The 15,538-nt window shown below is 58.0% G+C and overlaps 1 protein-coding gene across 5 annotated transcripts in view; it reads left to right on the top strand.

The window, feature by feature from the left end:
- CACNA2D2 (calcium voltage-gated channel auxiliary subunit alpha2delta 2) overlaps positions 1-15,538 on the top strand; it is a 147,868-nt gene that overhangs the window by 77,089 nt on the left and 55,241 nt on the right. For all 5 annotated transcript variants that reach the window (XM_037797016.1, XM_037796998.1, XM_037797026.1 and 2 more), the window contains exon 3: positions 816-932. In XM_037797016.1, the coding sequence (XP_037652944.1) occupies positions 816-932 (117 nt within the window). The remainder of the gene's footprint in view (positions 1-815; positions 933-15,538) is intronic.

The raw sequence follows: 15,538 nt of genomic DNA, 5'->3' as shown, positions 1-15,538 counted from the left end.
GTGTGTTGAGCCATGACACACACACACACACACACACACACACGCACAAATTTAGACTGTCAGTTGTACACCCCCACATGCGCGTGTGCACAGGCCCAGCCTGGGGGTGGGGGGTGGGTAGGCAGATTCATTCCCCACCACCTGCCCCTTCTCCCTGGTTCCCACCTCCCATATTCTGTGTCCTGAATGACAGAGGAGCCCCAGGGATGCCCAGAGCCCTTATTTCGGTTCTGCAAATGCTCTGGGGCAGCGCCAGGAGAAAGGAGTCTGGATGCCCCCGTGTGGAGGGTTGGCTCCATGTAATGCACGTGTGGTATGTGTGTGTTACACACACATATGTGAGAGCATCTTCGTGTTGGTATGTGAGTGTGAGATGTGTGCTTATTGGCTCTATCTCGCCCCACCTCAGGCCCTGTCTCCTGCCTTCTGTCCAGCCCACTCTCCCCCCTCTGGTGCTTACAGCTGCTCTGGACTAGTAACAAGGGTGGGGGGTACTGCTTATGGCCCCTCAAGGGGGCACCTGAGGCCCAGAGAAGACAGGAACAACCCCGCCCCAGTAACCACAACAACCGGCCACCAACCAGCCCAAATGGGGCAGCCACCTAGGATGTCAGCTGTGGAGCCCGCGGCCCTGCCCTTCCTCCAAGTCCGTGAGGATGCCGGGCCCAACCCCCAGATACTCTCCATGCTCCTCGAGGTGGCCAAAGTGGGGGTGGGGAACTGCTGAAGCGAGTTGTGCAGAGGGCTATGTGGAGACCGGGGCCTGGGAATGTGGGGCCACTCCAGGCTCACCCCCAGCCTCTGCTTCCTTCCAGATCTACAAGGACAACCGGAACCTGTTTGAGGTGCAGGAGAATGAGCCGCAGAAGTTGGTGGAGAAGGTGGCGGGAGACATTGAAAACCTGCTGGACAGGAAGGTGCAGGCTCTGCAGGTAGGTGTGTGCACGTGGGCCAAGGGGTGGCCAGTCAGGGTGGCACTGCCCTGTGGAGTGATGTCCCACCCCTCCATGGTCACCGGCCCTCCTGGGCCCTCAGACATTGGCTGAACTGTCATCAGCAGGACTGTGCCCATCTGGACTGTGGGCAGCTGTAGCAGGACCAGGATTGTTGTGTCTGGAGTAGGCTGCATGAGGGGTGACCTGGGATCCCAGGGGCCCTGTGATGGCACGAGGGTGGGGCCCAGGCAAGCCCCACCCCTCCTCCTGCCAGGCGCAGGGTCCTCTGGTCCCTCTGAGTCCCTCGTCTGCCTATGAGTGGAGCCCTGGGTGAGCACCTGGCACCTGGCCAGGACAGCCACCTGCCAATGGTGGAGTCTGTGCCCCCAGAGGGGCCAGGAGGATGGGCTGCAGGCTTTGATGGGGAGAGAGCGTCGAGGGGCCTTGGGTGCCCCACACGGAAGCTCACGGCCATGCAAGACCAGGGGCCGTAGCACCTGTTCTGCCTGCCCCATGACTGTAAATGTTTCTCTGCCCCTCTGGGCCTCAGTCTCCCCATCTATACCCAGAGAGGTGGGGCCTGTCCACTCCAAGGTGCTCCTGCCTCCAAGGTGCTGTGCTTCTCTGGGGCAACAGGACCTGCTGGGCTGCCCTGATGGGCTCCACAAAACCAGCAGAGCCCCGGTCCTCAGCTGCCGCGGGAGAGCGGAGAGCGCGTGGGGAGGACTCTGGAGCTGCAGAGTGCCCTGGGGGGGGTCACACAGTAAATGAAGGAGGGGGTTCCAAGCTGCCCCCCAGATCAGAGGCCCAACTGCAGCTGCCCCAGCTGTGTCAAAGACAAGCAAGTCCAATAAAAAAGAATAGTGTGCTGATATGCGCTACAACGTGGATGAACTTGAAAACATTAAGCTGTGTGAAAGAAGCCAGACACAAAAGGCCAAATATTGTATGACCGTTTATGTGAAATGTCCAGAATAGGCAGTCATAGAAACATCAAGTAAACTAGTTGCCTAGGGTTGGAGAAGGGGATAGAGAGTGCCTGCTGATGGGTACAGGGTTTCTTATTGGGATGATGATGATGTTCTAAAATTAGATTGTGGTGATGGTTGTACAGCTCTGAATATACTAAAACCGACTAAATTGTATCCTTTAAATGGGTGACTTTTATGGTATATGAATCATATCTCAATAAAGCTGTTTTTAAAAAAAGCAAAGAAAAAAAGATAAGTCTACACAAGCCTTGCCTAGGCGCAGACTAGGGTCCGGGTAGGATCAGTTCAGTACAGCCAACCCAGCCTAGACCCCCACCACATCCAGGCCTCAGGAGAGAACCAGAACCCCCTTCCCCAGGAGCAGGGCGCTGCTGTCCCCCATGTGTGACCCTGATGGCCTGTCACCCAGTGAGGAACCATAGCGAGCTCAGCCAAGCCCAGCCCAGCCTGCCGGACCTCCTGGTCGTGGATGTGGTGAGATGATTGGGGGAGTGAACTGTCATGGGAGGAGGTGAAAGCCAAGCCTTCAGCTGGCACAGCAGCCCCTCCCGGGGTCTAACGGTGTCCCCCCCCCCCAGATCATGGAAGACATTCTGCTCATCGTGCCCAGCCAGCACATCAATCCCACCTCCTGGCCTTTGCTAGACCACCTTCCCTCCTTTCTCTTGTTCTCTCTCTGTCTCTCCCGCATTTCCAGACCCCACACTTGCACTCTGCTTCCTTGCTCTGTCACCCTCCTGTCCAGATTACAAGGTGCTGGCTGCCCAGCCCCAAACTTGTGTCGGGACAGTCTGATAAATGTGAGAAGGAGCATTCTTCAGGCCTGCTACCCACTCAGACTTCAGGACAGGCAGTGACAGCTGCCCGGCCCACCCTCCACACACAGAGCCCAGGGCCCACCTGTCTGTGATTCCTCAGGAATCACAGAGCTGGAGTCCCTCCCCTAGCTCCTTTCCTTGTTCCTAGAGCTATGATCAACCCTGACAGCTGGAGGAGGGCAGCCAAAGGCAAAGGGTTCGAGTCCCATCATTCTCCCTGCACCCCACATGTCAGATCCAGCCCCATGAGGTAGGACAAATGTTTGTCTCCTTTCTGCTGCATTCACAGCCCAGTTCATGGCCTACACAACATTAAATACAAAGTATTTTCAATGCAACAGTGATGGGGAAAGGTGCCCGTTGACTGAGTACTCACTGTGTGCTGAGCCTATCACACGCCGTTCTCACAGTAACCCCATGGGACAGGCTCTGCTACCCCCACTTCACAGATGGGGCACACACTGAGACTTGGAGGTGCCGTGCATCAGGCCAGGATGCGGCAGAGTCAGAATTTGAACTCAGATCTCTGACCCTAAGCTGGACCCACGGATCCCCATGTAACTCCTGACAAGTGCATGGAGCCCACCGCCCTTGCCCTCCCAGCCCTCTCCTGGCCAGTGAACTCCAGCTGCAGCACCCCTGGCTCCAGGTGCTCCTGCCTGCATCCCAGGGGAAGGGAAGGACCACCCTCCCCCTCCTTGGTCCTAATTGTTCAAGATGAGCTCAGGTCTTAATTGTGTTTTAAATTTGCTTTTAACCAAGTTCTGGCCCTTTACTCCGTTCCCACATTTGTTTGCAGTCTGCGTGCAAATGCAGGGAGGGGTGTTGGGAGCTGGGACCCCTCCGACCTCCACTCCATTGTTCCTCTCTCCCTGGACCCCATCCAGTAATCCAATTTAAATCCCTTGCTCTGGTCTGGAATTTAAATTTCGGTCTTGCAAAGAAGAAGCAGGAGCAGCACAGGCTCACCAGGATGGAAGTTCATTGTCTCCTCTAATTGGAGGGCAATCAGATGTTTGTAACCAGCTGCACAGGGTGGTTTATGGGGTCGAGAGTCAGGCAGGAGCAGGCCAGATCAGGCCCCTGCTCACAGGCAACCAGCATCCCCCAGTCCAGAAAACTTGCTGGGGCCTCAGCTTCAGAGCTGGAGGGGAACCTGCCTTGGAACTTCTACTCCCGAGGGAGTTGAGGCCTTTGAGCCTGAGCCCACCCGCTCAGGATTTGAGTCCCGGGAAGGTTTGGAAGGCTCCTAAGTTCTCATAACACACTGGGGGCTGAGCTGGACCCAATCGAGACTCTCCTCTTGGCTCTTGCTCAGAAAGTCCATCTCTTTATTCTTGTATTCCCTCCTCCTTCACTAAGGGCCTGCTGTGGCCAGGCACTGGGCTGGCGTGGGGGTGCAGCTGGGCAGGGCAGCCCTGTTCCTGCCCTCATGGAGCTCTTAGTCCAGTTCTGTCCCAGGCTTTAGCTTCCCCCTCTAAATAAGGATGGGAGCACCATCCCTGCCCAGCACCTCTGTTTTCCCAACTGCAGGGGTCTTCACTTCCAAAGGCCACAGTGTGAACAGTTGGGTCCCTGGTGCACGTGCAGCCCCACCTGGCAGCTCAGGAGAGGCCTCGGATGAGGTGAGGGGTGACCCAGTGGGAGGGATCCCAGTTTCCTCTCAAGGACCAGGCAAGGTGTGTGGCTCAGTGGGCTTGGCCCCAGGGGAATGGGAAGCCAGGGACCAGGGCAGCCAGGCCAGAGCAGGTTCTTGGAGGACATCAGTATGGCAGCCAAGCCTGCCCTCGGGGAGGCCCTTTCACCTCCAACCTCAAACGAGCCAGGGGCAAGGGGGAGGCCTGGCTGGGGGTTCAGAACCCATCGCTGCCCATTCCTACCATGTCCAAGTCCCCAGGCATCACCTCAGGCACTCCCCAATGTCCCAGCGGCCAGGACCTTTCCAGCCGCTTGCCTTTGTGCCTGCTGTCTGCTTTGCCTGGACGCGGTCGTTTTTAACTCTGGGTGCAGGTTAGAATCATCTGCAGAGCTTTTAAAATCACGACAGCCTGACCCCACTCCAGATCAAATACGTCAGATTCTCCAGGGGTGGGGCCAGCCTTCAGTATTTTTCTGTGCTCCCCAGATGATTCTGTGTAGATTCAGAGTTCAGGACTTTTACCCTAAAATGGCAGAAATAATCCCTTACCACGATCACTGGCCTCTTTCTGAGTGCCTGGGAGGAGTCTGCACCCTCTGGGTCTCTCCAGACCCTCACCTCAAGCCCGTAGGCTGCTTGTCTTATGCCCATTTTAGATCTGAGGAAATAGCCTCAGAGAGGTTAAGCCCCTTGCCCCAGGTCTCACAGCAAAACCGGTCTTTGGAGCCAGGTGGTTGGACTCCAGACCCCGCAAACTGCCCAGGACTCTGCCCGTCCTGTGCTCCGATCAGTAGTCATAGAGTACATGCTGCCCACGGTGGGGGGCGGGGGAGGACACTGGTCTCCTGTGACAGGGCAAATCCTGCCCTCTCACTTCCTTCCATGGACAGTGCAGATGCTGAGCTCCCCTCACAAAAGCTCAGGTGGGTGGGGCAGGGGGAGGTGCAGCCCTGGCCTTGGTTCTGGGGGCTCCAGTGAGCAGCATTCCCACCATCAGCGACCTCTCTGGGGAGCAAGCATCATTTAAAGAGTAAAATTAAAAATGCTTCTGCACACGGCCACCCCGCTTTTGCGGCTGGTGGCCACTTAACCCAATTAAACTGACGCATTGTTGGCAGTATAGCCGGGTCTGCTCAGGCGCTGGGCTCTGGGCCGGGGGTTTGGGGGAGCAGGAGGTGTGAGCCAGGGAGGGGACCAGGAGGGCAGGGGCTGTGAGGCCAAGAGGCCAACCACCCAGCTTTTTCAGCCGGTCTCAGGAGAGAGAACCTTCTCTCTAGCTCCCACTCACTCGCTGCTTCCTATCCTAGGCTTCATCTAATTCAGGGCTGCTCAGCCTTGGCACTACTGACATTTTGAGCTAAATAACTGTCGTGGAGGTTGTCCTGTGCATTGTACGATGTTTTGCAGCATTCTTGCCCTCTACCTATTAGATGCCAGTAGCACAAGTAACACATACACACACCAGTTGTAACCAAAAATGTCTCCAGATATTACCAAATATACCCTGGGGGCAAAATTATTGCCCCCAGTTGAGAACCACTGGTCTAACAGAACAGGGAGATGCAGCCATGGGGAATAGAATCCTCACAGGGGACCTCAAAGAGGTGTAGACAGAATGGGGCAGCCCCAGCAGAAGGAAGACCCCTTTGGTCCAAGGGGGTAACAGGGAGGGCTACCTGGAGGAGGCAGTGAGGATAGTAGGGAAAGTTGGACATTGAAGCAGTTGGAGGAAATTTCAGAGCTGGCCCCATGGGGGTATTCATTATTGAGGCAGAACAAGTATTCTGGAGTGGGGGGTGGGGGTGTGAAGCCCCAAGTGGCACCTACAACCAAGGCCTGGCCCAGAACAGGAGTGTCATGAATATCTGCAGAGCCGATGAGAGGGCTGTGGCTCTGGGCTCCAACTCCAGACCAGGGAAGCTCTAAAAGGTGTGGGAACAGTGGACAGACAGGCGGGGGACCGTAGTGTTGGCTGCCTCCGCCCACCCTTCTCTGGGCAATTAAAAGGTGTTTATGTGGGGCTGGCAGTGGCTTCTGCCTCCCCTCCATTATGAACATTAAGAGATCTTGACCCCTCCACTTTCCCACTCTTGAAAGGAGCCGCAGACACGTGGAGCCAATTAGGCGCCCGCGTGGGCGCCGAGGGCCGGAGCAGGCTTTTCTCCCTGATTGCAGCGTTTGCAGCTGATTATTCTCCCCCCGCCCAAACAGCGTTGCTGCTTCCTGGCAAGGTGCCACTGCCACCCAGAGGAGCCAGCCAGGGGCCCCCAGGGATGGGGACGAGTGGAGCATCGGTGAATCGGCATCGGCATTTGCTGAGTGCCTATTGTGTGGGAGGCCCTGGGGCCCTCCTCCTCCAGGGGCAGCCAGAGAACCACCAGCCAGCGGGGAAATAAGAAAGGGGACCTGGATGGTGATGAGCACTCAGGAGAGGCAAAGAAGCACACAGGCTAGAGCAAGACCACTCAGGAATGGGGAGCAGAGAGGGCTCCTTGGAGGAGGCGGCCTGAGTGTGTATGGAAGGGAAGGTGAACAGCTGTCCACTCCCCACACTCCTGGCAACCTGTGGATGCGAGTGTGGGGCGGCCTCCCCTGCCAGAGAATCCTCAAGGGCCTCTGGGCTGGGCTGGTGGGGCAGGGAGCTGGCCTCCCTGGGAATGCCAATGGGGGACAGGGCAGGTGGGCCATGGCTGGGGTGTGGCCAAAGCATCCTTGGGGGAAACATATCTCCTCACCTGCACCCACCTGCCCGAGCTAGTGGTGGTCGGACAAGGGCCTGGCTCAGGCCTGCCAGGCCTGCCAGGTCTCAGGAGAGATTAGTTTGGGGATTTGGGGCTGGGCTCCACTGGTCCCTGGGATTCCCTCTGTGAGACAGGCCCCTCTCCTGGGTCCTACTCCCAGGTGTAGGTGGCTGCAGGGCCCTAAGGAGGGGTCAGAAGAGCTGTGGTCACTCAGCATCCATCAGCCAGGAGAAGGGTCTGGGGGGCTGGGATGTGACACCACTGAGGCCCACAGAGCCTGGTGAACCAGCCTTATATACACACACCTTGCCACCAAGTCCTTCCGAGGGGCTGAAGTTCAGATGGAAAGGGCTGAATGCAGCCGTGCAGCAGGCTGGGAAGCTCAACATCCCACTCACCCCGACTGGCATCGCACACTTCCTCTGGGGACACCTTGGCTGGGACACCCCAGGCTCAGGTTGCACACCAAGAAGGCTTGTCTGAGCCACTCCAGCCTAATGGCTGCCCACGGTACCAGATATGTCCCTGTGGCTCCATTCAATCTGTCCTTTCTGCACTTGCTCACTCAGCCATTTAGCAAAACTTCTCCATTGCCCCCAGCTGGACCCTAAGTTAGGCATGGTGCCGGTTTCCTCATGCTGTGGGGCAGAATTCCCATTTTCCTCTGTGAGGAAATGGGCTCAGAGACTGGATGAGTGCCACAGTCACTGCCTGGCTGAGCAGGGTCACAATCCCCCTGCTTGCCCTCGTTCCTGAGCCTGTGTGCTTGCCCCTCCCGGAGCTCCCCGAGAGGAGACAGAGGGGAAGCCCAGGCTGAAGGAGGGGGTGTAGAGCGGGAGTATAGAGCACAAGCAGGGGCCTAAAGGCAGGACCTTGGGAGATGCTGGGAAGCAGCTGGAGAGGGTGGCCAGACTGGATTAGAGCGGTCCCCAAATACAGACCAGGAGCCATCACCCTTAGTTCCTTTTTGAAACCCCTGTATCCCACCCACCACAGGAAGGAGAATCTAGGGCATTGTAGGGGGCTGAGGAAGAGGGGGCAGTTCAGCCAGATGAAGAACGCTGAGAGCCCGAGGGAGATGCCCTGGCTGCACTCCCTGGAGAAGGCCTGCACTGAAAGAGGATCCCCTCCACCCCCACCCCACTGTTTCTGACCATCTCCCCGGGGGTCCCAGCAAGCAAGGGGTGGAGGGGCAGATGCTGGGAGACAGAGTAAAAGAGCCTGAAGGTGCCACAGGGACAAGCTAGTCTAATTTAGGATCAGAGAAGTGAGGAATTTAATTGAGTTTTAATAATGTCTGGCCCTTTGTTCTGAAATCCTTGTGTGTGAGTTGGGGAAGGGTGGGGTGCAACCAGCACACAGGCCTGTCTCTGCTCTCCTGGGCCCCAGCCTTCAGGGAGACAGGCAGCAGGCTATGGGTACCAGTTTGCAGAACAGCTAATGTGGGAGAGGCGAGTCTAAGAAGACATCCTGGAGGAGGTGACTTTTGAGCTGAGCCTCGGAGGATGGGCAGAATCTCCAAAGGCAGAGAAAGGGAGGAAGAAAGGCATTGCAGGCAGAGCTCTCAGCTCAAGCATTGGCCTAGCAGTGAGAATGAGTAGGACTGATTCAGGCTTAGTCTGCCGAGTGAGGGCATCGTGGGCTGGGAAGGGAGCCTGGGAAGGGTTGCCTACACATCAGTGTTTCCACTGGAGGGGAGAAGGGCTGGGGAGGCCAGAAGGCAAGGAGCAGGGCTGGGTTCTGGGGTGATAGCTGCACATCTGCAAGTGGGATTCCTCGCAGTACAGGCAGCCCTGGGAGTGACCAGCCACCTCTCTCACCCCATTTTCTGTGTCTTCAAATACGCAGCTAGCAATGCCTCTGCTGTGGCAGTGGGTGCCAACAGGAGAAGTGACCAAGGCTTAGGGGGCACTGGTGGGAAGGGCACAGTACCATGGGGCCAGCCCCATGGTGGGGGTTGCAGGGGGTTGAGCAGGTCCCTCTGAGACCCTCATGGAATCCTCAACTCCCTTCCCCAAGCCCGAATCTGGAGGCTAAACCAGCCAGGGCAACCCTGGGCAGGTTTTCCTGAAAGACGCTGCTTGATCCTGGCTCATCCTGTCAGGAGGTCCTGGTGCCTCCGGTATACCAGTGCCCTTGCTTGCTTAAGTCTCTGTTTACTGAGCACTGAGCACCTGCTGTGTGCAGGCCCTGTCATTCCAGGTGCAGGGGACAGCGGGAATAGAACTGCCAGGCCCCTCCTTCGAGATGTGCAGTCTGCTGAAGGTCATGGAGATGTGATTCAAGCCACAAAGTATGCCATGGGGGGCCTTAGCCAGGATTTGGCCAGGCAAAGGAGGAGAGGGAAGGAAAAGGGACCGAGACAGAGGGAACAGCCAAGTACAAAGGCCCGAGGTGAGGACAGTGCCCTGTATGTGCATATCTCATGCCTGTGCATGTGTGTACTCGTGGGCTTTTGCCCTCTGGCCTGGCTCTGCACAGCGTGAGCACAGATGTGCTGTGAGACTGCGGGTGTGGGCTATGCCCATTGCAAATGCCCCTCTTGGGGGTCCAGCAGAGACCTCTCCCCATGACCTTAACCTGCACAGTCCTGACCTTGCACTGCCCCCAATGGGACCTCTAGCTGTGAGCCCTCCTCAGACAGGTGCAACGTTGCGCATGGTGCATCCCGCTGTGCATGTGACAGAGCACAGAAGGTGACCGAGAACCAGGGGCATCTCCCACTACTCTGCTGCAGCCCCCACTCCGCACTTGAGCTGCGCCGAGCACTTGGCAAATCGCTCCCACTCTCTGGGCCTCAATTTCCCTACTTGTACAGTAGGAGCAACAAGATTGGCCTCACAGGTCTATCATAAGAGTTTTCTCCCAAGCCTTGGTGACACCGATTCAGGAAGGGATACTAACTGGGGTGTCTCCTGGGATGGGCCCCAGGGGTGGACCAACTTGTGCCCCTTCAGCCCCACCCTGGGCTGCAGGACCTCATGCCAGCCCTCTCTGGGGGCAGAAGGGACAGGACCAGCCTCATCCAGGGCCCTGTCCCCTGCTCCTACTTACGCGGGCCGTGCTGCCCTGCCTGCTCAGTACTTCCTGCCTCCTGGCACGGGTCTTGAGGCGCTTGTTTGAGAGGCTGCTCACGGTTATCAGACCCTTTGTTCCAGCCTCCCGTGTTTGCCCACTCTGTGCTTTGGCGAACGGGAGTCGCAGCCTGTTTGCTGTGTCAACACCAGCTGGAGTCCAGTTCCCAAGAGAGCCGAAGGCGTGAGGCCCCATCCACCAGCTGCCTGGGCACCCGCGGTCCAGTCCCTCCATGGGCAGGCAGGCAGCTTGGTGGGCAAGTGGGCAGCCCCTCACCTCTACCCACCCTTTCACCCTACAGGACTATGAGGAATAGCCAGGACGGGTGTCCAGAGCCACCGAGGGCAGGCAGCCCCAGGCAGGGAGACTTAGAAAGGGCCAGTAGGGAGAGCAATCTCAAGCTGGCCCCCTAAGTGGAGTCCCTTTAACCGCCCCCGGCCCCAGCCCCGGCCCCGGCCCTCTCCTCCTCTACATTCCCAGTCATCAGAGCCAGCAGCATCCAAGGCCTAAGTGCTCAGTCAGATAGACAGATGAGCAGACAGGCAGTGAGACAGGGTCAGGGCAGCTGATCGGATCTCCTGAACCTGGTAGGCTGATGCTTCTCGTTCACAGGTGAGCTGCGCAGGATGGGCCAGGGTGGGGCAGCCCTAGCCCCGAGGAGGGCAGAGATGATGGGCAGCTCCTGTGGTGGCTGGCACTGAGGGGCGGACAGGAGAACAGAGGTACAGGTTGAGGAAGTGGCCTTCCTGAGCCTGGATGAGAACCTGGGTCCCCTTCCTTCAGCCAAAGCTGTCCCAGCATGTGGGATCCGGGTCAGCTAGCCACATGGCAGGGCCAGGCCTCCAAATCCTGTTTACTGTCAGGATGAGACTCCCAGAAAGGAGCCTTCCAGGACAACTCACCTTGGACCAGAAGGGCCAGGTGAGGTCAGAACTACAGCACTGATGCAGCCACTGCATGACGTTAACTGATGATTTCCTGTTTCTGAGCCTCTGTTTTCCTACTTGTAAATGGGGTAAGAAGTGTCCACCTGGGGGTGTTGCCAAGAGGATCCCTGAGCTGTGATGGGACCATCTCGGGGACTTGCATGTGCCCTATGGTTATCACTGACGCAAGCAGGCTGCTCGGGCTGCGGGAAGGGTCCTCATCATTTGATACTGCTCTGGGGTAGTGTAGAAAAGCATCCCAGTTATCAAGAAGTGCAAGGAAATGGCATTGAGGCTGGAGCTGGAGGGAAGGAAGGAGTGTGCCCCTCAGAGAGCGGGAAAGAGCATTCTAGGAAAGGGAACAACATGGAGGGGGGTGGGTCAAGCAGAGTCCAACGTGACTGTGGCGGGAGGCAGGGCCAGACCCACCAAGCTTTGGATTGGGGTGGGGAGTTAGAGGCCAGCCTATGGGATTGGGGGCCACAAGAGGCTGCCAAGGTGCAGGAAGATGCAATCATATGTCAACTTTTGAGGAAACATGGCCTGAGGGAGCAGTAATAGCAGAAGTGGGGCAGCGAAGGAGGCTGTCATGGTGTCAGGAGAGGGGAGGGAGCCTTGCACCCAGGGGGCCTCAGGACTAGGCGAAGCAGCAAGGGTGGGGTAGCTGCAGAGGGTCAGGTAGGGAGAGTCTGGGACAATGCCTGGTGCTAAAGAGGAGGGGGTTGAAGGTGGCACCTACAGAGGCAGGGGAACTTGGGCAGGAACAGGCTGCGGGAGAAGGCTGAACCCCCAGGAATCAACGAGTGCTGTCAGGAAGTGGGCCATGCTCCTGTCTTCCTTACCCACATGTTTGCTGACCCCTCCCCAGGAGGCAAGGCAGGTGAGCTCATGGGGTGTAGCTGTGGGGAACCCATAGTCGCAGGAGGTGGCCTATCTGCCAAGACTCAGTTGCACCCCAGTGTCCCTGTGCAAGAGTTTGTTTAGCATGGGTTATGGATTCCTGCTCAGCCTTCTGAGGGCTTTGAAGCTTTTCTGAGCTTTTTGGACCCTTGGCACCAGGCACTGGGAGGTCCTAGGGCCCTGCTGGGGGCTGGTTTTAGACTGACAGACTTTGGGGTCCCAGAGCATCTTGCTGTGCACTCATCGTGGCCAAGGGCCACAGAGCTGGGGAGGAGGACACCTTGGGGGGGAGGGGTGAGCCGGGCTAATGCACCTCCCACACCCAGTCAGCAGGAAGAATTGGGAGGACACTGAAATAGAGAAAATGGACCCATTTGTGCTCAGCCGATGGACAGTGATGACAGCCCAGCCCAGTTAATGACATGTCCTCTGTCTCAGGGACGTGCATATTTGAGGCTCTGTGTGCCTGTGCCCTGCCCCCAACCCCTACTAGAGATACAAGCTTTTGAGGGTGGGAGTGGGAGGTGGGGAATGTGGGGGAGGAACATGCTTGAGTGCAGGTGTGTGTGTTCTCCTGGGTGAGTGTGAGTGTGTGCACACATGAGTGTGCCTGTGTGTGTGTGCCTGTGTGTGTGTGCCTGTGTCCATAGGGGTGTCTGTGTACATGAGCATATGTGTTCTCTTGTGGACACACACGCCTGTTCGCTTCCCTACGGCTGTGACTCCCACGTGGCCGGGGGACCGAGCTGTGTAACTGTGGTCTGAGTGAGGGGAGACCCTGCCCCTCTCCCTGCGGCCCAGGCAGAAGCACCAGGCTCCATGATCTCCTGATGATGCCACTGACCTTTCCCAGCTATACATAGGCATACCTGGGCCTCCTTCTTATCAAATATTCTTCTTATAATCTCATCTCCCTGTGTGACTGCCGTGTAATTAGCTCGTTTTGCAAAATATTGCATCTGTCATATTTTCTTCTCTAGTTTCTCCCTTTCTGAGGAAGAAGTGGGAGGGGATAGGGTGGAGGAAGATGCCCGAGCTCGGGGCTGCCTCACAGGTCAGCTCTGGCCCTCCCCCTGCACACAGGGTCCCCACATGCGTTGGCACATGCCCCCTCCACACACATCCCAGGCTCAGGGCCTTGTGAGCAGATGGAAGTCAGTGAACCAGGCCTGAGAGTGTCCAGAGCCCTCCCAGTGCCAGGAGGAAGGGATGGTGCAGGCCTGACCGAGCCCTGCTCACAGGAGCACCCACGCACACCTGCTCACACCCAGGGGCGGCTCAGGCCCAAGCTGGGCTCAGATTAATGAGCTATTAAATGGCGTTGCCCACCTACAGCCTGGCACTTGGTGGGATGAGTGTGGCAGGCAGGCTTGGAGTGAGTGGGCAGGGGACAGGACCCCAGGACGGCACCTCTGTGAGCACACGGGGCCATGCAGGGGTGTGCTGAGCCTGATGCCAGGCGGGCAGCAGCACTTGGTTAATAGGAATCTCGAAAGGCCTCGCTACTGCCTGTCTGCCAGCTCTGCCCCGGGCCCCCACACCCACCCATCGCAATCAAGGTCTGGCCCACTGCCCTGGACAGGGCACACATGGAGACCCCCAAAGGGTCACATTGGCCTTGCCCCCCTCCCTGGGAACAGGAACGTCTGCCCTCCCTGCCCCCAGGCACAGGGAACAGGGCAGCAGTTTAAGCCGTTTCAGAGTCAGAATTTGGTGCTGCCCTGGTGCAGCCATTGCCCCTGAGCCCCCCACTCATCCCCCAGAAGGAAATCAGAGGCTGGACAGAGAGCCCTCAGTGGCACCCGTCTCACCCGCCAGAGCCTGTGCCGTCGCGGCCCTGGGCGGCTGGAAGGGCTGGGCTCAGGGGGCCGGCGTGGCCTGCTTTCCTGCTGCCCCCCACCACGTCCCCCCACCACCTCCCCACCTCCTCTTGCTGCAACTCCCTCGGGAAGTGAATTCACTTAAACTTTTAATCAAAAACATTCTCCTTTCTCCCCCCAAGGTTTGCTTCCCTGTGATTTTCCTCTTAAAAGGAAGGGGTGGGGAGCAGCGAGGCACAGGGATAGGCTTTCCTGGGTCTTGGTCGCTGCCGATTTGGGGAGTGAACTAGCTTCTGAGGACACTGCAGGTACCCCCACCCCCACCAGCCTCCAACACCCCCGCCCTGCACCCAGTCACTCAGGACTCCACGGCTTGTACCTGCTAAAGAGGCCAGGATTTCAGGGTGTAGAAGGAGCCTCCTGTGTGCCCGTGAGCCTCAAGGCCACTCCTGAGCCTGCAGGTCACAGGTTGGGGAAGTGGCCCCCAGGTTACTCATCAGATGAGATGCAACCCAGGGGTGGCCTCATGGGCCTCGAGGTCACCAACCGGGTCACGGATGCTTTGCATGTAGAATTCCCCACGCAGAGCTCAGGGGCACAGGGTCAGGTCCTGGTTCCCGACGACAGGGACGCCGACGACACAGGTCCTGACTTCAGAGAACCTGAACATCATCTCTAATTATGGGGCTGGAGGGGGGCTGGCCATGAGCCTATCCCTGACTCTGGAGGGAGATTCTCTGTCCTCTGGTTCCATTTGGGGTTGGAGCCCCTGACCGTCTGGAAGTTCTTCCTTGAGTCAGGCCCTCTTCTTGAAGCCAAAGCCTATTTCCTTGGCTCCGCCTGTAGAGAAACTCGGCTCAGCCTCCCTCTCCCATAGTCTCCCCTGGCCCAGGAGCCAGGGACTGAGTTGCCACCTCCACAGGTTCCCCCCACCTTCTCCACTCCTCTACAGGGTGGGCATATCCAGGCCTAGCCTGGGGAGCCCCCCACAAACTCACAGACTCACCAAGTACATTCCTGTGCCCCACCCTGAGACACACACACACAGAGGCCACATCTCTCCCGCCCCCGAACCTGGCCCTGCCAAGCCCCCAGAGGCTAAAGACAATAGCTGGGCCCCAGTCACAGGGGAGGAGCAGCAGCTCCAGCAGAGCCCACACCGCCAAGGGCCCCCACCCTCCATGCCTGCATGACCTGCCACCGTCTTGTGCTCCCACTCCAGCCTGCAGCAGCGGGCAGTGGACACAGGCTGACCCAGAGAGGGGACAGTGATGAGACTGCCCCACAGGGCTGGAATAGGGGATCCCCACCAACGCCTCTCCTAGACTGCCCTCAGCACCCCTCCTGGTACTTCCTGAGTGTCCTGCTCTACAGACCTCAAGGTCACCTCGGCTGGCCCTGGGGGTGGTTAGGGAGACTTCCCCATCGAGGTGGGTGAGGCCACGGCAGGTTCTGGGGATGGGTGAGATCAGAACGGGCTGACAGGAGGGGTGGGCACACCAGGTAGGGGCACAGTACAAGCAAAGGCAGTTTGGCTCTGGGTAGGGGACTGGTTGGGGGTGGGGGCAGTGCAGGGCCAAAAATGTAGAAAGGGGAGTGGGGGGCCTGAACAGTGGACACAGGGATTTAGACCCCAGCCTCTCGAGTAAATCAGGGATATTATTCATTCATTTTACAAACGTATATTGAGCA

The sequence above is a fragment of the Choloepus didactylus genome, chromosome 1 (genome assembly GCF_015220235.1).
Source record: "Choloepus didactylus isolate mChoDid1 chromosome 1, mChoDid1.pri, whole genome shotgun sequence".
Taxonomy (NCBI): domain Eukaryota; kingdom Metazoa; phylum Chordata; class Mammalia; order Pilosa; family Megalonychidae; genus Choloepus; species Choloepus didactylus.
Note: the sequence above shows the minus strand (reverse complement) of the source record. Positions and strands in the feature narration are given on the sequence as shown.